The 20,394-nt window shown below is 27.3% G+C and overlaps 1 protein-coding gene across 1 annotated transcript in view; it reads left to right on the top strand.

The window, feature by feature from the left end:
* The first annotated feature begins 10,713 nt into the window (after positions 1-10,713).
* LOC141534892 (uncharacterized) overlaps positions 10,714-20,394 on the top strand; it is a 43,176-nt gene continuing 33,495 nt past the window's right edge. Inside the window, exon 1 of the mRNA XM_074254514.1 lies at positions 10,714-10,833. Coding sequence (XP_074110615.1) covers positions 10,808-10,833 — 26 coding nt within the window. The 5' untranslated portion in view covers positions 10,714-10,807. The remainder of the gene's footprint in view (positions 10,834-20,394) is intronic.

Genomic DNA, 20,394 nt, shown 5'->3' with positions numbered 1-20,394 from the left:
GCAGACGACGTGATTGTTCCTCCAAGCAGAAAACCAAGTAAAATTATACCAATAAAAATAAATAGTACTGTTGTTGTTGTTATTGTTGTTGTTGTTGTTGTTGTTGTTGTTGTTGTTGTTGTTGTTGTAATTTGTTTGTTTCTGAAATTAGATTATTATTTTTTTTTTTTTTTAATTAAGGATTTCTATATATTATAAATGATATACCGAAATTTCAAAATAAAATAAGAAATTATTGATAAGTTAATTTCTAAAAAATTTATTTTTTTTATTTTTCAAATTTATTTGAGACGTAAAAAAAGTTAAATTTCTGAAAATACATTTAAAATTAGCGGCTTAAAAATCTTAAATGAAGGCAAGGGATAAAACTGTAAAATACAATCACAATTAACAGGTCCTGTGTTCGAAACTCCGTTGAGATTTTTTGATTTCTTACTAAACAAAAATAATTTATATAAAATAGCTGTTTAATTTAGATAAAATTCTTCGAAATCGAGAAATGAATATCTAAATAAAATGTAATTACTATAATAACAATTAATCGTTAAATACAAAGGTCTGGGTTACAATAACGATAACAATAAAAATAAAAAGAGGAAAACGAAGGTGAGGAGTATAGTAATGTAGTAACGTAGTAACACAGTAATGTAGAGTACTACACAAGGTAGATTAGAGCGTACATACATAGCCGAGTAGTGTAAAATAATAAGTGAGAGGATTGCGAGTATTAAAGTTTAAACTAAAGTTGCATTCGCAACCAGGAAAAGTTGTTGTATACTTGTAAGTTGTATTCTATACTCATTTGGACGTTTTCACTCGCCCTTATGTACAACTGCGGGAAGAATGACCAGGCGGTTTCTTTACTTCACAAAGCATAACTTTACTGGACGGTCGTAAGGACCGCAGAAAGACTAGGGAAATATTATTTTTATGAGTGAACAAATTACTCTAATACTCTCAACAATATTTCATGTACTAGTACCTACAGTATGCATATGTATATATGTGTAATGTATGTTCACTTTACTTCACGAAACGCTATTTCATTGTTTATCTGCATACGAAATTGGTTGCTTTAACTATGATAACTGTTCAAGACCCTTTTAGTAATACACTTAGTCAATTGAATATTTAAATAAATTTTTACTTTTATCATAGTTCTGATTTAGTATTTATATAATTAATATACTCACTGAATAGTTCTCAGAAGGACTTCGTATGTTACGTTTAAAATTTGCTTGTTCAACCAAAATCCGTTTTCAATTATCCAAAGTGCTATTATTATTAAATAGTAAAATATAAATCTTCCTATGACTTTTGTTTTATGTAAATTACTTCCGCCTGTTATTACAGTAATTGTTTTATTTTTATTTTTTTGGAGTTAATAAAAAAAAATAGAATTAAATTATTGTGTATAGATTTTTAAACTTTTCAAATGATTTATCTCACGTAACTTGTTATTATCCAAAGGGTTTTAATGTCGGATATTAAGACGTTAGTCACGATTTCCAGATTGCTTAACCAATTCCTCCATGAGTTTATTATTATTTTTAGGGTCGAGGTAAATGGTTGGTTTTGTATGTTATCTAGAGCTGTTGGTCAAAATATATTTAATTTAAGGGCGTGTGGAATTTTAAAGTTAAGGCAAAAGTTCAGTTAATTTTCTTTTTGGAAGTATTAAATGCTTCATTGTTTTTGTCTATTGATTGTTTTTAAATAAATTGGACATTTAAAAAAAAAAAAATTAGTTAATATTCTTAAGAAAAGATTCGTAATGTCGATACACTGTAAAAAATAAATTGGTTTAAGGATTTAAAATTTTTTATCACATTTTTAAGAAAATATTTTGACTAAACAATTTTAAATTATAAAATTTTGGGGTTTAAAATATGAAAAAAATGATAAAATTGACAAAAAATTTTTTTTTGTCGGAAATTAAATTTTCTATAATGAAACTTCTGTGTATTTTAAATATTTTACAAGCAAATTAGTTTTCAAATATTGTTTTTAACTCAAATTTATCCCTCCGGAATTATTCTAAAGGTACGAAAAAATTTTTAAAATAAAATTTTAATAATTTCAATTGATAAAAACTTTCTTTGTACTAAATATTTTAAAATATTATTTAAAAAAATTTGGATGTCCAAATCTTCTAAAAAATCATTTTTTTCAATAATTAATTTAAATTATTTTTTCCCTTTTCCCACGCTTAAAGAAAATATAAAATTTTTAAAGCAAATAAAACTAAAAACCGAACTTTAAAAATAAATTTTTCTCAGTAATATCTCAAGCGAAAATTTAATTGATTTTTTATGTTTAAAGTATGAAGTATATTTATTTCTTTTTTAATATCTCTTTGTCGTCCTTCAATGTAAAGAGTAAAAAATTATATTACTCACGATTTATCGGTAGGTCGGAAGTGTCGCAAATTATTTCTGACATTTCACACTGCAAGCTGTAATGAAAACAAAAAAATAAATAAAAATGTAGTGTAAAATAACAACAACAACAATGAAGATATGGTTGGTGTCGGTGATGTTAAGTGTTGAGGTGCATTGCAGGCTGTAAGTTGATTATATCTTAGGGTTTGTCATTTTACCGGCGTAAATAGACTGAGACCACCCAAGTACGACGAAGAAGGGATAGAATAGTTCAAGATGATAATAATAATCTTCCGAGTTAAGTACTAAGGGAGTCAGGAAGTGACGTAAGTACCCCGAAGTACTTTTTAAATTAATTAAATGTTTGAGTATAAATTTAAGTTCATTTTTATTTAATTTAATGGCTATTAATTATAAAATAAAATAATTTACCCGCAAGTTACTTCGGCGGGTCGGGAAGAAATGTCAGTCTCGTTTAAATTTTCTTCAGAACTTTCATCCATTTTTACCTATTTACATTTATAATTGACAATATAATTGATATTAATTCAATTATTCAGATGGCTATTGCGCGATAAATTACACAATTAATTAATCTACAATTTTACTGCGAAGCTTTTTGCAAATGAAATAACCAAGTGACAGGAGAATGAATGAACGGTTAAGGTTAATCAAAGAGTAAAATCATACTGTTTAAAATAGAGTTTGTGTTTATAGTACAATTTGCTGACGTAAGATGACATTACGTTTCTTTGTACAGGCGTCGTCAACGGTCGATGCTTTCTCACTGGGAATTCCCGAGGTAGATAGAGCCTTTTGTTTATCATCATTAATACTGACGTTTTAATTTTTAATTATATATGCATCATATTTATAATTTATAATAACAGTAATATATTGTAATCAGATATAGAAAAAATAATTAAATTTTAATTTTTTTTATTTAGCTCCTTTCTTCTTTCAGTTTATTCCAATTGTATGATAATAGATATTTTATTAATTAAAAATTATTTCATGCATTCTTTTGCTGCATTTTTTTTCCTTAGTTTCATGACTTATTTATTGAGAGCAAACTTATTAATTTAATGTTTTTTTACTCGACAAAAATTAAAAAAATTATAACAATTTTCCAAATAAATCACTAATAGTTTTTAATATAATTTGCGTCAATATTTGAGACAAATTTTTTTTTTAATTTTATTTCATGACAAATTTAAGATAATAATATTGAAAAATTGTAAAAATAAATTTTTTTATTTAGTTTTAAAGCTTCTAATTTCAATAAAATTTATAATTAAAAATATTATCAAAATTTTATAATAAAAAAAAAATTTATATTTGATCAAATGCCAGAAAAAAAAATATTTGATTGTTAAAAAATTTTAAATATTATTTTTATGGCTTAATAATTTCCATAATTAAAAAAATATTAAACTTTGAATCATACTTAAAAGTTCTTACTTGTAAAAAATTAATTTCATGACTTGTGATGTAAGAAATCAATCCTACAATTCTACAAATATAAATAACTCATCATAACAGAAGTTTACATCATAATTACAGTTTATAGATTAGCGAAAAAAAATTTTTCTAAACTTGAACGATAAAATATTTCAATAGCAACTTTAATTTGTATATTCTCCAGTAAATAATTTATGCAGCTCTAAACAATTTTCAATTTAGTTATACTTTCTTATGATAATTTCTCCGAGTGTAATTTTATGATACAAAAGTAATGGCTTTTTGTTTTACAGCACGCACCATTGTATTATTATAAAAATTGTTAAACATTAAACTCAACGTTTTAAAAGTTGTGTAAAATAGCAGTTTTATTTAAGAGTAATTGTAAAATTAAACAAGCTTAGAAATATATTATTAAGCGAATAAAAAATGTTGTCGCTAAAAAACAAGTACTAAATTAAATGTAAAAAGATACTGCGATACAAATAATTGCACTCGGAAGGGTATCGCACGAGATCGACCTCTACGTTAGTTTCTACCGTATATCATCGGGGTAGTGTGATATATATATATATATATATATATATATATATATATATATATATATATATATATACCTGAAGAGATATGTAAGTTCATCAACGCCAACCCTTCCATTACTTAACTTTTATTTAATAGCTGATCGATTAGCCGAATGAACACTGGAATCTAATTTTTATTTTTTCCGGCCATTAATCCTGATGTTAATCCTTCATGATCAACTCCAGCACTTGTATACTTCCGTATGTACATATATTTCTCGGCAAATGAAATATTTTGATAATAACACCACGCCAATGCCAATAAATAACTCTCAATTATTAATTAGCTATAAAAGTGGATTTTATTGTGGGGGTGTTACAAATTGCAAGCGGGATAAAATGACGATCCGAGGATTGAAGAGACAGGATTGAGAAGACAAAGAAAAATGAAATATACTGCCGACTGTTCGGTGAAGAATAAGTTCTTATAACCGTGACAATAAATGGCCATGAAATTGGTAAAGTTCTCTCACGGATCAAAACTTTTATTTCCTGCACTCCACTGGAAGGTGGAAGGTCTATTGCTTCTTACTATTACATGGTCTATTGTATTGTATCCGTCCTTATTCTTATTATATCCTTATTCTTATATTAGCTGCGGCGAGTTACCTGACCCTTGTATTGGTTACTCTTATTTATTGCACAGTATGGGAAGAAGGGAGGAAATTACAAAAATATTCAGGATTATTTATTATTTGTAGCTCTGCTATCAATTCTGAGAAAGTCAAAATGATGAAACAATGGATGCTCGATATGGAAAAAAAATTGTTGTAAAAATTACAATTTAGGACCAGACTTTAATATTTTCATTTAAAAATTTACGATGCTACACCGTAAAAATTTGTATATGTTGATTATACTTTCATACACTGAAAAAAAAAAAAAAATTCTTGACTGGGAGATAAATTTTCTTAGCTCAAAAAAATATTAAGGAAGATTGAAAATTTCTTGAGCCAAGAAAATTTCTTCTTGATCCAAATTAATTTTTGTCTTCGTTAAAATTTTTAATAAAAATTTATTTAGATCTTAGTATAAAAGTAAGTCCGAAATTCTTCAACATTTATTAAAACCCCATAACTTTAATAAATAAAAAAAATATAAGAAATAAAATTATTAATAAAAAAATGGTTGTAATAAATTACAACATCTTTTTTTTTAGTCTAAATTATTAGTACATTTATCGTATCTATGAACGATCTTGTAAACAAGACTCATTCACTCTCAAAAAAAATTTATTGTTAATAAATGTACTTTTATTCCTAAAATTATTCATTAATAGTCAAAAGAAAACAATTAATTATATTGATTAAATGAATAAATTGTTTCAAAATGAATGCATTTTTTTAGTTAATAAATTCTTTTACCAGTATATGAGTTATAATTTTGTCTATAATTAATAAGAATTGAATAATGGAATATTTTTGTATATAAGTGTATTTATTTTGTTATTTTTGCTCTATAGTAATCGAAGAAGAAGAGCAGAGGCCAATGGGAACCTTTTCTCATCTGACAGCGATCAGTTGAAATGATGCTCGTTTATTTGTAGTCGAGTTTAAAGCTTCTCAACTCAGCTGTAGTCATGATTCCGTGATTCATATTTTTATTATACTAATGTGAGATAAATCAGAACTTACTTCATTACTATTTCCTCCTTTACACTTTACTCCTGTCGGCGTAAAAATGTTAAGGTACTTTACTTTGTTTCATCGCACCATCAAAATTAAACCCATTTATATCGTATCTGATCTAAATAAAACTTCAAGTTTGATTTGTTCTTTTTTTTTTAAATGTACTGTAAGAATTTAGTAATAAAAATTTGTAGAATTAATTATAAAAATAAATTAATGATGAAATTCTTAAGTAATTGATGAAAATGAATGATCTAGGAAAGACTAAAATAATTAATTCATTGAAGGAAAGAAAGTGAAGACTGAATATGTACATTCAAGTGTAGATTTAAAAAAAAAGTAATAAATAAACGGAAAAGTGTGAGAAAGTAATAAAACAAAAGCATAAAATGTGACGAGGTGAATATGAATGACGTGTCCAAGTCTTTTTATCAAATCACCCGATGAGTGATCGCCGGCAATTCCAGCATGAAATCCTATTGAATATAAAATCCACAGTCGAATGAAGAAATAGCATATTACATGGAAAAATTATTATTTGACTCCTGTGGCTGGTAAGAAAATATATATATGTAAATGGTAAAGGGATAAAATGAAGCCCGTGGATTAGACTCCCCGTGGATCCTTGAGGACTCCTAGCGAGTCAAGACTAATCGAGATAATCGATCAAGGACAAAGGATTTAACTTTGAATTTGTTATTTTTAATTTAACCGACGAAGTATGAAAGTTTTACTTTTATTTTCTCGCTGAAATTGAGAGTGAAGGAAAAATTATATTGTTGAGAAAATAAATTATTTAATATGATAAGAATGAACTTGGTGCTTTCAATTTGTTAAAAATTGAAAAAAAATTTTAATTCCTTATTGTAAAAAAAAAAAAAAAAAAAAAAAAACAATTGGATCAATTATTCAACTAAATACCAAAGCTACAAAAGTTCCTTAGAAGATTCAATAAAATAATTTTTACTTTAACTCTTATCTTGTCAAACTCCACTCTCTTGTAATGAGACAATTCAGCGATCATGCGCCACCTGTTGGATATTTTTAACACTAGATTTGGTCAAAAAATTGTATGAGAGAGCATATTCAATAACTAGCAATTTGTGGTCATTACATAATTGCTAAAAATAAAAAAATTTAATTCAGGAATTTTTACTCAAAGATTTTTGAACATTTAAAATATTTTTTCTCAAAGAGAATGATTAAAAAATGGGTAAGATTTCGATCGTTGTAGTACGGAAATGTAAAAACAAAGCAAAGGTAATGCATAGTAAAGGTAAGTAAAGGGATAATTTCACTTTGCCGTTATTCGACAGTACTTGAAGAGTTAAACGAGTAAATCACGAGCCCAAAGAAAATTCTTTCGTGAGTAGTGATTTTTCAGAACGGCATCCCACGCAATCGCCGACTGTGTTACGAGATAGACAGGTAACTATTAAGGTAACGTGGTGGCGCCATACGTGTGCCATAGGGTTGGCAACAAGTTCTAATAAAAATAGAGTTACGGGTGTATATACACGCCCTCGGGATTTCCGGGTCTGCACGCGTCTAACGGTTCGACACTACGGATCAGTGAAATTGGTTTAACTCTTTTCCTACTCTTTACTCTTAACTCTTCACTCCTGACTCCTCTTCTGGTTATCTTCACTCCGTGAAGTGCTCTTCTTCTTATTCACGCTCTTCTCCGCGTCGTGCTCGTCTCCTTCTCATTCTTGGGCTTACTGCTACAATCTTTGGATACTCCAAAGTCTTCCTATTCGACGGAATCTGCGCGATTCTTGGAACTATGGAGAACGATAGTAAATACAATTCCCAGGCTGCAGAACTATTTCAATCGTATCGAAATTATTACATTATAAATTATTGATCTTTATTTGTAACTAGCAAATATTAACTTTTTTTTTTCTTCTGAAGTTATCACTCGTTTGCCGATTTTGATTCACTGGGAAATTTTTCCAAGTTTAATTTTTGCTCAATTATTATTTATTGAATTTGTATGCCGAGGCTTAAGCCGGATGGTAATAATACAAAATACCCCATTACATTTTTACGAAATAAGTATATTGTAAAATTATAAACATAAAAAAATTTTTAAATAAATCAAGATTTAAAAAAAAAATTATTAAAAAAAATTTTTTTCGTAAGCCAAAAATAATTTTTTTTCAATAAATTTTGAAATTTCAGAATTTTCAGCTGTTTAGCATCCACGAAATTATTAATAATGAGTTTTAAATAATTTTAGGAGTAGTAAAAATAGAATATAGACATGATAAAATATTTATTTCTCAGTACATTTTTATTTCAGCTACGTTTCAGTCAAAATTTAACCTTCCTCAGGCATCTAAAATATAACAACACACAACATATTATTAATGGATTTTAACAAACCCCGTTTATTTGTAATCATTTATAAAATGGATAATAATTTAATGTTTATTGTGAAGTACATATTATGGTAAATATAGTATTACACAGGAGCGTTAGATAATTTTGTACTTGCTAACATATGTGTTGTTATAGTTTAGATGCTTGTGGGAGGTAAAATTTTGACCGAAACGTACCTGAAATAAAGATTTACTGAGAAGTAAGCATTTTATTATTATGTTCTTGTGAATCAAGCAGAAAAATTTTAAATCAAGTAAAATTTATTCAAACAAAAATAATTTCTCAGTTCAATTTAAAAATAAAATAAATTATTATTCTTGTCTTTTGAAAACTAAAGCCGGACGATCGCGATCTTATAAACACACAAGTATTTCTCTGTGAAGCGCTAAAAAACTGGTCAGCGTGAATACTCTTTGGTATTTAGTGTGGTAGTTTTATTCTGAAGACGATAATTGTGTGTATGAGGACATGTTACGAGGTGAGATAGTTATTGAAATTGATTACTTATATCTTATTATACATATATGACCTAATTTCCACTTATGATGAGTTATTAATTTATCACCATTATTTCCATGATTATATGGTATTACTCATTTTTAAATCGATATGATTATGATAAAAAAATTTTTAAATTTATGTTGGTACTTAAAGTAATAGGTTTTATTTGCATAATTGATACATTTACTCGTTATATGCAACATAAAAAAAAATTAATATTTTTTTATATTTAGGTACTTTTCAACTGAAAAAGCTTATTGAGAAATTTATCAAAAATAAACAAGGATCGGATGTATTCAATTAAACTTAATTTATATTTGAAATCATGTTGAAGTTAAAAGTAAAAAAAATTGTTGATCGAAAAATTATTCTTGATTCAAGAAAATTTTACTTGATTTAAAAATTTTTTTAGTTTTCAAATTAATTAAATTCTTCGAAATGAAGTCTTGTTCTTCACTTAATGTTTATATCAAGTAATTTTTAAGCATGATAAAGATTTGAAATAATCAACAATTTATCAAAAAAAAAATCAACTAAACTTAACACAAAAATAATAAAAAAAAATTTTTCATTTTTTTTTGTTAAACATTTAAGTCAGAAGAAGTTTTTAAGTATTAAAAATTCCTAATTTCTCAAATCTTTGATTACCAACGAAACGTGTGAGTCCCATACAGAAAATTTCCCTTTTCCCCTCGTTTTTATCAGCAGATCCATTAAGTAAAGCGGCTATAATAGTAGGAGTTAAATAATCGAAATAGATAAGCATCACTCATTAAATTATCATCAGAACGCAAAACATGTGGTAAAGAGTGACTAAGGAATGTAGAAGTACTGCAATTGGTCCTGAAGCTGGAGCCCCAGAAGTTCACAACTGAGTAGCGATGGACTAGGAAGACTAAACTCGGGAGTTTACTATTGGTCAGTGGCTGGTTTCCCCACCTGAGTAAAATTCACTTTTTACCATCCCTATTACAAAACTGACCGGCATCTCCTAGACCATGTCATTACTACGCGGTGCTCGCCTCTAACAACACCGAACACCGAACACCGAACACGGCTGACTGCAGATAAGAGTGAACAGTGAAGATAGTAGTTTCTCTCTCTCCTCTCAACGAGCCAAAACCGTAATATCTTTCTTACAACGATACGAATACATAACATAACGTAATATAACATAACATAACATACATATACAAATATATCCATACTATATTCACGTACCGGCACTTCCTTCTTCTTCATCGTCATCACCATAATCCATCTCCTTTTCCTCATCGTCCTCCACCTCCTCTTCCTCCTCCTCCTCCTCATCCTCCTTCTCCGGCACCTCGTTGTCCACCTCTTTCTTGGTGATTTTTCTCTTTCCCTCTAACACTCTACTCTGGTGCATAGCACTCGTCTGCAGTTCTAGTCTCTAGTCCTCTGTTCCACTCGTCTTATCTGTTCTCTCCGGTGAGGAGTTCTCCACAACTCTCCCTCTAGAACAGATCCTCTGAGACAACAGACACAGTCCTCTCGCAAAAGAAAGAGTGAGAGGAGCCAATTGGAATTGTTCGCCCACTCTTGCGTCAGCAGCCAACGCAGAAGAGCCCGAGACTCTTTCTGTTTCTGACTGCACGTCTTCAAGGTGAAGAGTTGCCTCGGTTCATACAAGGACATTTTATTATCAATCTTACAACTCTTCACCCAGCCTATCTCTTCCGGTAACTTAATATATTGCATTATTATACCCCGCGAACGAGTCAACGAGAACAAATTGTGCGAGTTCTGTGAATTTTTTCACATTTTTTTTTTGTGATTTATTTATTTTTTTTTTTTGTGAAATTTTTTCGACTATTTTTTTGTGCAACGCAAGATTACTGGAGTCAAAATGGATAAGAAGAATTTCGCTACAAGGTATTTACATTTTTTTTTTTTCTAATGAGTTTTTAGTTGGCTAATTTATTGATCACGGATTTTTTTTGTAAATTAGGGGAAAAATTTTTATAGCAAATTTATAATTTAATTGTGAAAGTTGGAAGAATATTATTTTTATAGAAAAAAATATTATTAAAGTTTAATCACAAGTTTACAGACGAAAATTTAAAATTAACTCTAATCTAAATTATTTTTAATCTAAAATATTTTTTTTTCGCACTTTTTAAATTATGAATTAATGATAAATTCCCGCAAAAAAATTTTCATTACAAATTCAATTATCAAAACCAATTTTTTCTCATTTTTAAACAATATTTTATTAGAAAATTAATTGTTAAGTGCAAAATTAAAAAAAAATTACAATAAACGTGAAAGAAAAATTTTAATTAAAACTTTTTACATAAAATTCACAAAAAAATCTTAATCGTTAATTCAATAAAAAATGCTTTGATTGCAAATGAGTTTTACAGCAAAATTATAATAAATTAAATTAAATGAAGTTTTTGATTCAATTTTCTTGGTAGCAAGCAAAAAGAAGTAAAATCTATTTATTTAAGTTTAAAAAAATCAAAGTTAAATCAAACGGGACATTGTAACCACAGTTCTACAGACATAAATATTAGCGTGTCGGTGGATCATTGATACAACATGATGAGGAAGGCAAAAGCAAGAGCAAGAGCACGAGCAAAAGCAAAAGCAAATTATAGATAAAAACGTAAAAAAAGGAATAGGAAAAACGTGTAATAAATATAAGAAATAGAAGATGCTTTGAGAGTATGAATAAAAATAAGAATAAAAATAATATGATGATGAGGAGGAAGCGAACGCGAGTACTCTCGATGACTAATATCATTTACGTCACGGTGTGGTCGATTTACAGCTAGTCCACAGGCTTGTGTCGCACGACTACCCTCTGATTTTAAAATATATATATATATATATATATATATATATATATATATATATATATATATATAACATTCGTAAAAGTTATTACCCATTACCGAGATCACTACCACTACGCTTTAAATTTATAATCTCTGATCTAGGAATGTGATATTACATTTAACGAGTCTAATTTATTGGCTAATGTGGAGTATATTTCAAACCACTTAAAACCGAGGTTTATCCGAAAAAATCGAACCAACTTCACTGATTTATCTGGAATAGATACTTTTCTATTTAAAAACCTCGTAGTTCATTTCTCACCTACGATTTATCAATTCCAACTCCTATCCAAGTAATCTCATACAATATATAATATAATAAGATGATATGATAGGTGTTTCTTTCAAATGTAAGTGCATAACACAAAAACTCGTGGATTCTTGTTTTTTATGTGAACTTTGCCACAAGGTTTAATATGTTCTGCAAAAGGTGTAGTTATTTAGTTTTACTATCATTATTTTGCTAATGAGAATCATATCTTGCGGAATTATTTTTATCAGTCTTAGTCTAGATCTTTTATGAAAAAATTTATGATTGAAATATAAAATTTAATGAAAATGAAACACTTGAAAAAACATTTTTTTATGTAATTAAATTTTTTTTTTAAATAGTCGTCAAATGATTTTTTATTTTGATTTGAGAAATTGAAACATACAAAAGTTTAAATTATTAACTTACGTGAGTTCAATGGACTTTAATTCAAATTACAATGACTTGAAAAAAAAATTTTTTTTTTTTTAGAAAATCAACTACGAATTTTAATAACTGCCTCATAGATAAAATAAAAAAGAAAATGATAGATTATTTAAAAATCATGGAAAATTGTAAATTGAGGTTTTTTTTTAAGTATTTAAATTAAAATATATTTTGAAAAAAAATTTTGTAAAAAAACGATAATTATGATCTATTTAAATTTGATTTAAAAAAATTTTAACAATCGTAAAAATAATTTAATGGATTGAAATTTTTAAAAAATATTATTTTTTTAATGAGGTTTAGTTTCTTCAAATTTCAAACTATTATTTTGGATACAGTATTTTAAAATTGAGTTGTGTAATAAATTAATCATTGAATGCAGCTTAAAAATACTTAAACTTCTTTTAAAATAACTATCATTTGAATTTATTATAAATCTATCAAGCAAAAAATTATTTAATTTACCAAAAAATGAATTGCGATGTCCAATTTTGATCGTAAAGTAATTTGCTCAAACAATCTATCGTTTATTTCCAAATAAATCTCAATATTTCTCCATGAAAGTATCATAATAAATTTTCATAGGTTTGCTGTCAACAAAATTGACTGCGACTAACAATGAACATGAGTAAATAATAAATAATAATTTATTAAATTATTAAACGGGTAAAAATTTATCAAGTGCCAATGCCCTTAAATTGTCTAGCACCAGCACTAGCACGTTCTCTTACAGCTACCGAAGTCGTGAACTTAACACGAAAACGCTATTAAAGTGGTCAACTAACCACGACACGTGCGTTCCGTTAACGTTCAGGATCACACTTTAGAATAATGTTTAAGTTTTTGTTTGTTTTGTTAAATATTTTAACACCGTTTTATTTATGCTTGTGTTCATACTTATAAATGTATATTATATATTATACATTATATATTATATATTACGTCTCTAGCATTGTTAGTAAGACAGTCTTACTAAAACGTGTGCTTTGGGTAAATAATGTTATGTCATTTAAATTATTATATTATTAGCTATACAGTCTAGGATACTGATCATTTACTTGTACCTGCAGCTAGTTTGTAGTGAGTGAATATTAAAACTAAAAAAAGAGACACAAGCTTGGGTAAAACTGAGTAGCCGATACTTGAGTAGACGAGTTACATTTTGCCGATTCACTCCGTTATCTAATTAAACTAACTGAAGATATTTAAATTTACACGGTTATTTATGTTACGCTCATGCTGTGAATAAGTGACCAATAAGATGAATGATATTATTAAATATAACGTAACTTTTGTCGAGTATCTACGCCTTTCCTACTGCACCACATATATGTATATAATACTATCCTGTACTTTTTATACTTATTATTTTCTCTTTAAGGCATTAAATTTTATATAGAAGTAATTAAATATTTTATGACGATGGGTATGGGCTTTTTATCGATTATGTTCTGTCGCTCCTTTGGTGTCGATATAATTGTTTTTTTATTGTTGGGAATATTAATGTTTCAATAGTAACTGAACCGACAGCTTGATTGACAGGCTTTTACAATCTGTTGAAATTATTATGACGATGTGTGGTACTTTAAAAATTTTTTTTTTGTTTATTGAAGATTATTATCTAGAAATCCGTTCAACGTAGGTTGAGTTTTTGGGTAAAAATTAAACAAGATATTTATAAATAATAAGATCTAGTTGAAAGATATTTGTATTAAAAAAAATATATATCGATAAATTTTGATGTTAATTAATATTTAGGGACATTCTTTATTGAATATAAAAAAAAAAATAGAAAACGAAAAAACTCCACTTTTCAAAAATGAAAGAATTAAAATAGAAAAAGTGACAGTTTTCTTGAGAAAAAGAAAAACAAATTTTTTTAATGGTTCAATCAATTTCTAGCTTAACCAGGATTCGAACCCTGCACTTTTGAAGATCAGTTCCGTGACCTTACCGCTTCGCAATTTCACTCAAAAATTGTGCTTAAAAATAATATTACATTGCAAATTAGACTAATGACAATAACGTATTTAAAATTCTTAGATAAATTTCGTGAACAGTTAGTGGTAATTTGGTTCTAAAGCAGTGCATGAACGATCTAAGTTTTTAATATAATAATTTTCTGGTGTATTGAAAATTCTGTGCTGTTATAATTTTAAAATGTCATCTAATTATTACTTGAAATGAAAATAAATAGCGATTATCAATGTTTTTTAGGTTCGGAATAGCTACATAAAAAAATCTAAGATGACAATTAAGACAAAACAATAAATATTAAGCAATAAATAAATTTAATGAATCATAAAAAATTTGAGATAGTTAAAAATGGAAAAAAAATGGACAATAGACAATAAAATTATAACGGTTAAAATTTTTAAGTATATTGTAAAGCATAATAAAATAAAAAAAATGACACTAATAATAAGTATGGGATTTAAATTGGTTATTTGAGAAAAGACAAAGATAAAGATTTAAGAGTGAAAGAATAATCATCTGAACGGTAATTCTTAAAATGAGTATTGGAGAGCAGTAGTTTAAGTAACTCAGCTATACTCCTTTCTCTCTTTACTCCTTTTGTTATTCTTGTTCTTATTCTTCTTATTGCTGTTTCCACTATTTGCGATACAAGCGAATAGAAGTTAAGGACACTGCATCACTATACTGTACTGGCGACTTTTACTGAGAATGTAACAAGTTATGCCAGTGCTCCAGATAATAAGAAAATGCGGGATTTTTTATCTTCGCAAGATAAAGAGAGAGAGAGAGAAAGCATATCTGAGAAAAGAAGAATTATTGTAATGTGTACGGGCTTGGTCTATGGTCTATCTGATCCATGAAATACTGGACCATAAAATGTAGAATACTCCGTTGTTTTCATACAACTTTAGTCACTTATTTTAGATTTTCTTGAACTTTAACTTCTCAGCATCTTCTCTAGTTACATTTTCCTTCAAATAAACTCCGGAAAATGCCTTTGGTTGTAACATTATTATTATTACGCATAAGCTCTGAAGGAATGTGTAGCGAATACAAATTAATTTTAAATACTAACACCGTTTATGAACTGGGAATAATTGTAACAATTATACTATCTGCTTTTTTTATTTCTCTCTTCATTTTTGTGCAAATGGATCACACTTTTTTTTTTTAACTAAAAAATTCTATTGTTAAATATGAATTGAGTGATAAAATTTGGTAAAAAATCCACTTTTAGAATTTAAAATTGTAGTAAAAAAATATTTTTTTTTTGAGGTATTAATTGATGTTTTATCATCTTTATTTTTAATACTTTTTTTCTCAAAGAAGATTATAAATATCTTATTAAATTTTATAAAATTTCTGATATATTTAAATCCAGACTTATTAAGTCAAGTAAAAAATTTTTTTTTATTTACTTATAACCGCGATTTTTTTTCTCAATGATTATGCATTACAACTAGGTCAAAATTAATTATTAATATTATACTCAGTTGATAATCAATTAACTTCTACCTCACTTTAAAAATAAGTAAATTACAAAAAATATCTAATCGATCAACAAGCACGCCTTACATTTTTCCACAAATTCTTATTCCACAATAATTAAAAATTCTGTCATGATATCCTCGATTTTTCACTTAAAAAATTTGCAATCTAATTAAAGTAGCATCCTGTGAAGAATTTAATAGCTTATAATAGCGCTTAGATCCATCCATAAAACACTAATTAAAATACTACCGATTCTTGTTCAAATACTAATAATGTTATTACTTATTACCCCAAAAAAAAAAAAACAATAAACAACAAAAAGAAAACTTACTAACTCTGATAGAGCAGTATCAAGTTGCGTATTGATGTAAGATGATGAGGTGGAGCCTTAACGACCAGAGCAATCCCGAAAGTACACATTAGCAAAGGATCTTTCTTCGATCTCGAATCGAACGTCGGATTATCCGATCGTAACTCATCCCGTCTCTTGCATTTATTTTTTTATTTTATTTCTCTTTCTTTCTCTCTCTCACTCTTTCTCTCCTCCGCCTACTCGTATTGAAAAGTCAATTACACGTTAATGAATAGCCGTAATACGCTCCGATGCCGAGAATAAACGAGACGCCCGAAGGACGGAAAACGAGAGCGAGAGAACAAGATAGATCGGTACCTATATATTTATATATAGTGTATATATGTATGTATATATATATATATATATAGACTGAGAGACTAGAAAAGAGAAAAAGGTTTTTAGCAATGTTAATACTTGGTGCATGTCGCTCTCTGAAGCACTTGGGATCCCATCCGGACTTCAGATCTATAGATAAAGATGTTTCTCATGAATCCTTCTTCTTTCCTCTACTCTCTATCTGCTGTATGTTCCCTGTTACAGTGTTTTGTATAGATATACATATAATATACATAGATATACACCTTACACTATCTCCTCAACTATTTTATTTTACTCCTATCCTATATCCGTCTATCTGTCTTTCCTTTGCTGTTATGCGCAGATAGAATATGTACAGAGCATCAGTATCTGTGGATGCTTTATTTTTAAAATTAAATCCTCAGGAGGAGCAATCAATGCCTATGCAACTACAGGCGAATTATTCGCGGGTGGCACTTTTATATGGAAGGGATAATGGCCTCGTATAAATGAGTAATCGACGCTATATGCCTGTACTTACAGAACAATCTGTAGCTATTGGTGGTTAGCGCTCGTGAACTGATCCATAGCTCAAGTTACATTACCAATGCCGGTTAAAATGTTAAAATATATTATTTTTATCTCTCGAATGTTTAAGTAATAAGATAATGGTTGAAATTGGAAAAAATAAAAAAATTAAAGGGGTTGTTTTTGTAGAATAAGAAAATTAAACTTAAGCATCCCGATTTATAGAGTATTAGTCAGGCATTCAGTCTAAGGGGGTGTAATTCTTCGGTATAATACTCGCGGACTACAATGGGAATTTGTAGTTGTATATATGCTCAAATACAGTCGTCATAAAACAGAGTTTTACGATGCCAGAGTTTCTCAGAGATCAAAAACCTTTTTATTTTAATTTTAAAAGGAAGTAGTCGGGATTTATTAATGATTTTTAATTTAACTCTGTTTGTAATTGGATTAAAAATTAAAAAAAAAAAATAAATACGTTAGTTCAAAAATTCTTATTCCCAATTCAAAATAATAAAATTTTTATAATACAAAAAAAAAAAATTAATTTTTGAGTAAAAAAAATTTTTTTCAACTGTGAAACTAAATTCTCTTGCTTTTAAAATAGATCAAAATCACTTTGATCTTCCTAATTAATTTTTTTATTACAAGTAAAACTTTTTCTTGATTTAATATTTTCTCTTCGATCAAATGAATTTTTCTTATCAATACAAAAAGAATCAATTAAATTCAATAACTTTAAATAAAAAATACTTGAAAATTTTTAATTTAACTTTCACTGAAATATATGTAAGGCCGCCCTTTAATTTAATAATATTGATTTTAAGTATCAATATGATAGTAATAACATCAATTATAAAATAGAATAAGGTGTTTATGTTATCAAAATAAAAAAATGATGGAAACGATGTGATATGAACCGCAGTCATTAGAAATATATGGTGGCAGGAAATGATCACTTAATGTGATCACATAGAGTTATTATATCCTGGAAAGTAATTTTAAATAATTTCCTGGATGTGAAGTAGATAAAGCCGGCACTATTATGTTTATAATTATTATTCTTACTATTATTATGATAATAGTATAAATAGAATAAATGTTTAATTTGATTGGGTACGAGGGGCCCGGAGGTAACTTTTACTTAATCGTTAGTTAACATTGCTCGTAGCTCAACTTTAATATATCTCTCGGTGACTTAACTCTAAATGAGGTAGGTAAACCTAACCGAGTAACATCATATAACATGTTACATGTAACATGTAACATGTTACATGTTGTTTTGAAGCACTGCATATCATATATATGTATATGCACACAGGGTATGTATGTGATGTATTCATGAGTAGATGTATGTGTTTATGCAACTGAGATGTTTTGTACATTGACCTTAACGGTGTGGGGACAGACCTAGCTCGCCACCCACCGTTTTATCCGGCACTATTCACTGTACCATGATAGTGTAGAGGTAAAAACAAATCCAAGATGACCGAGGTGACAAGCTTCGGTAATGAGATACGACGTGTTTCACGAAACACTCTCACCGGTTACCTTTTTTTATTCTTTTCTTATATTCCTCTCGCTTTCGTATGTATCCACAGAAAAATTTATAAACATCAGATCTAATCATTTACCTTTTGCTCATTAATTCAATAATGATAATAATTGCTGCAGTGTTTATAGGAAGTATCAATGAATTATTCAAATAATTAACTTTAAAAATTTTTTGTTAATTTTTCTACTAAAAAAAAATAAATAATTTAATGGAAAAAAAAATTTTATAATCATTGATAAAACGTAAAAATAAATGAAAAAATTATTTACATTACATCGTCTCTGTATCAGCCTTAATAAAATTAAAATTACTGAGTACAAAACCCCCAAGATTTTATAAACAATATCATAATAATAATGATAATAATTATAAATATTAAAATAATTAAATAGTTATTGTTTTTTCTAAATAAAATAACAAGTGAACATAAATAGCAATTATTATAATTATGATTAATTACATGTTATTAAATGTAAATATAAGGTCCGTAGGTACTTAATAATTACTCGAGATTACTCACATCTCCCTTATATTTAATATTACAAATAATAATAATATAACTATTCTAGAATTACTATTCATTAAGTGATCGGATGGTTTTACTATCAAATAAGAGAAGTACAAATGCAGGTGAATAACGTAACTCTGTAACGGATCTTCAGTTCCTTGGATTGCAGAGCAAACTTATCTGTTATAAGGATAATGTATAAATAAACAGATAAATAAATAAATAAATCTATTGGCGAAGGAAGTTTCCGATTTTTTTTATTTTTACAGTCGATAATTGTATTCATTGGCACATTTTTAACCGAGCCCAGCCTTTAAGCTAAATACATATAATATAAATCGTAAAAATTATTTTGTTTTATGTAATTGAGACAACTGTTAATCAATTGCAATTAAATACTGCTAGCTTTGGTACATATATTACACTGAAGCACGAGTATATAAAAAATCTAACGTTACGAAAATTATATTGTATAATATATGGGTTAATTGTCGTGGATAATTATTTTTCTCTTGGAATATGTATAAATGAGTTCACTGTTACTCACTCTAGTGAAAATGTACTTTTATTTTATTTATGACATTCAAATTGCTGGTAATTAACTGAGAGCAGTTGCACTTTTAAATTAAATTGCACTGAGAAAAAAGTCTAGTACTTTTTTATTAAATTTAAAATAATAATTATGAAGTTTAACTTAATTAAAAATATTGGATTTGGAGTTCTGGAAATTTATGCGGTTTTAAGTAAAAAATATCAGTTTTGTTTAATGATAATTATCAATTATTATTTCGACTAAATATTTACATAAAGTGCGGTATTATTTCAATTAATTCAATTGATTTTAAATTGATTAAATAATTAACTAATACAGTTTTTAGTGTCAATTATAAAATTTAATTATCATGAAAAATTTAATATTTTTTTTTTTAAATTAGTAAAATTTATAAAATATATAAAAATTTTCTGTAGAGTTAAAAGAAATTTTAAATAAATTTTAATAGACTATTTTTTACAATTAATTTGAATTTTTATTAAACATATTAATTTTTATGAAAAATTTCAATTTTTTGATTTTTAATTTAAGTGAAAATAATCGATAAAAAGTCCGACACTTTCAAACTAATCATTAATTTTTTTAAGGATTAAAATTTTCTTTAAGCGTTACTAAGAAAAAAAAAAAAATTT

This window comes from Cotesia typhae, unplaced genomic scaffold (genome assembly GCF_013202065.1).
Source record: "Cotesia typhae breed Kobodo isofemale line unplaced genomic scaffold, CoteBio_Ctyphae scaffold_13, whole genome shotgun sequence".
NCBI classification, from domain to species: Eukaryota; Metazoa; Arthropoda; class Insecta; order Hymenoptera; family Braconidae; genus Cotesia; species Cotesia typhae.
This window is presented reverse-complemented; position numbering and strand designations above follow the sequence as displayed.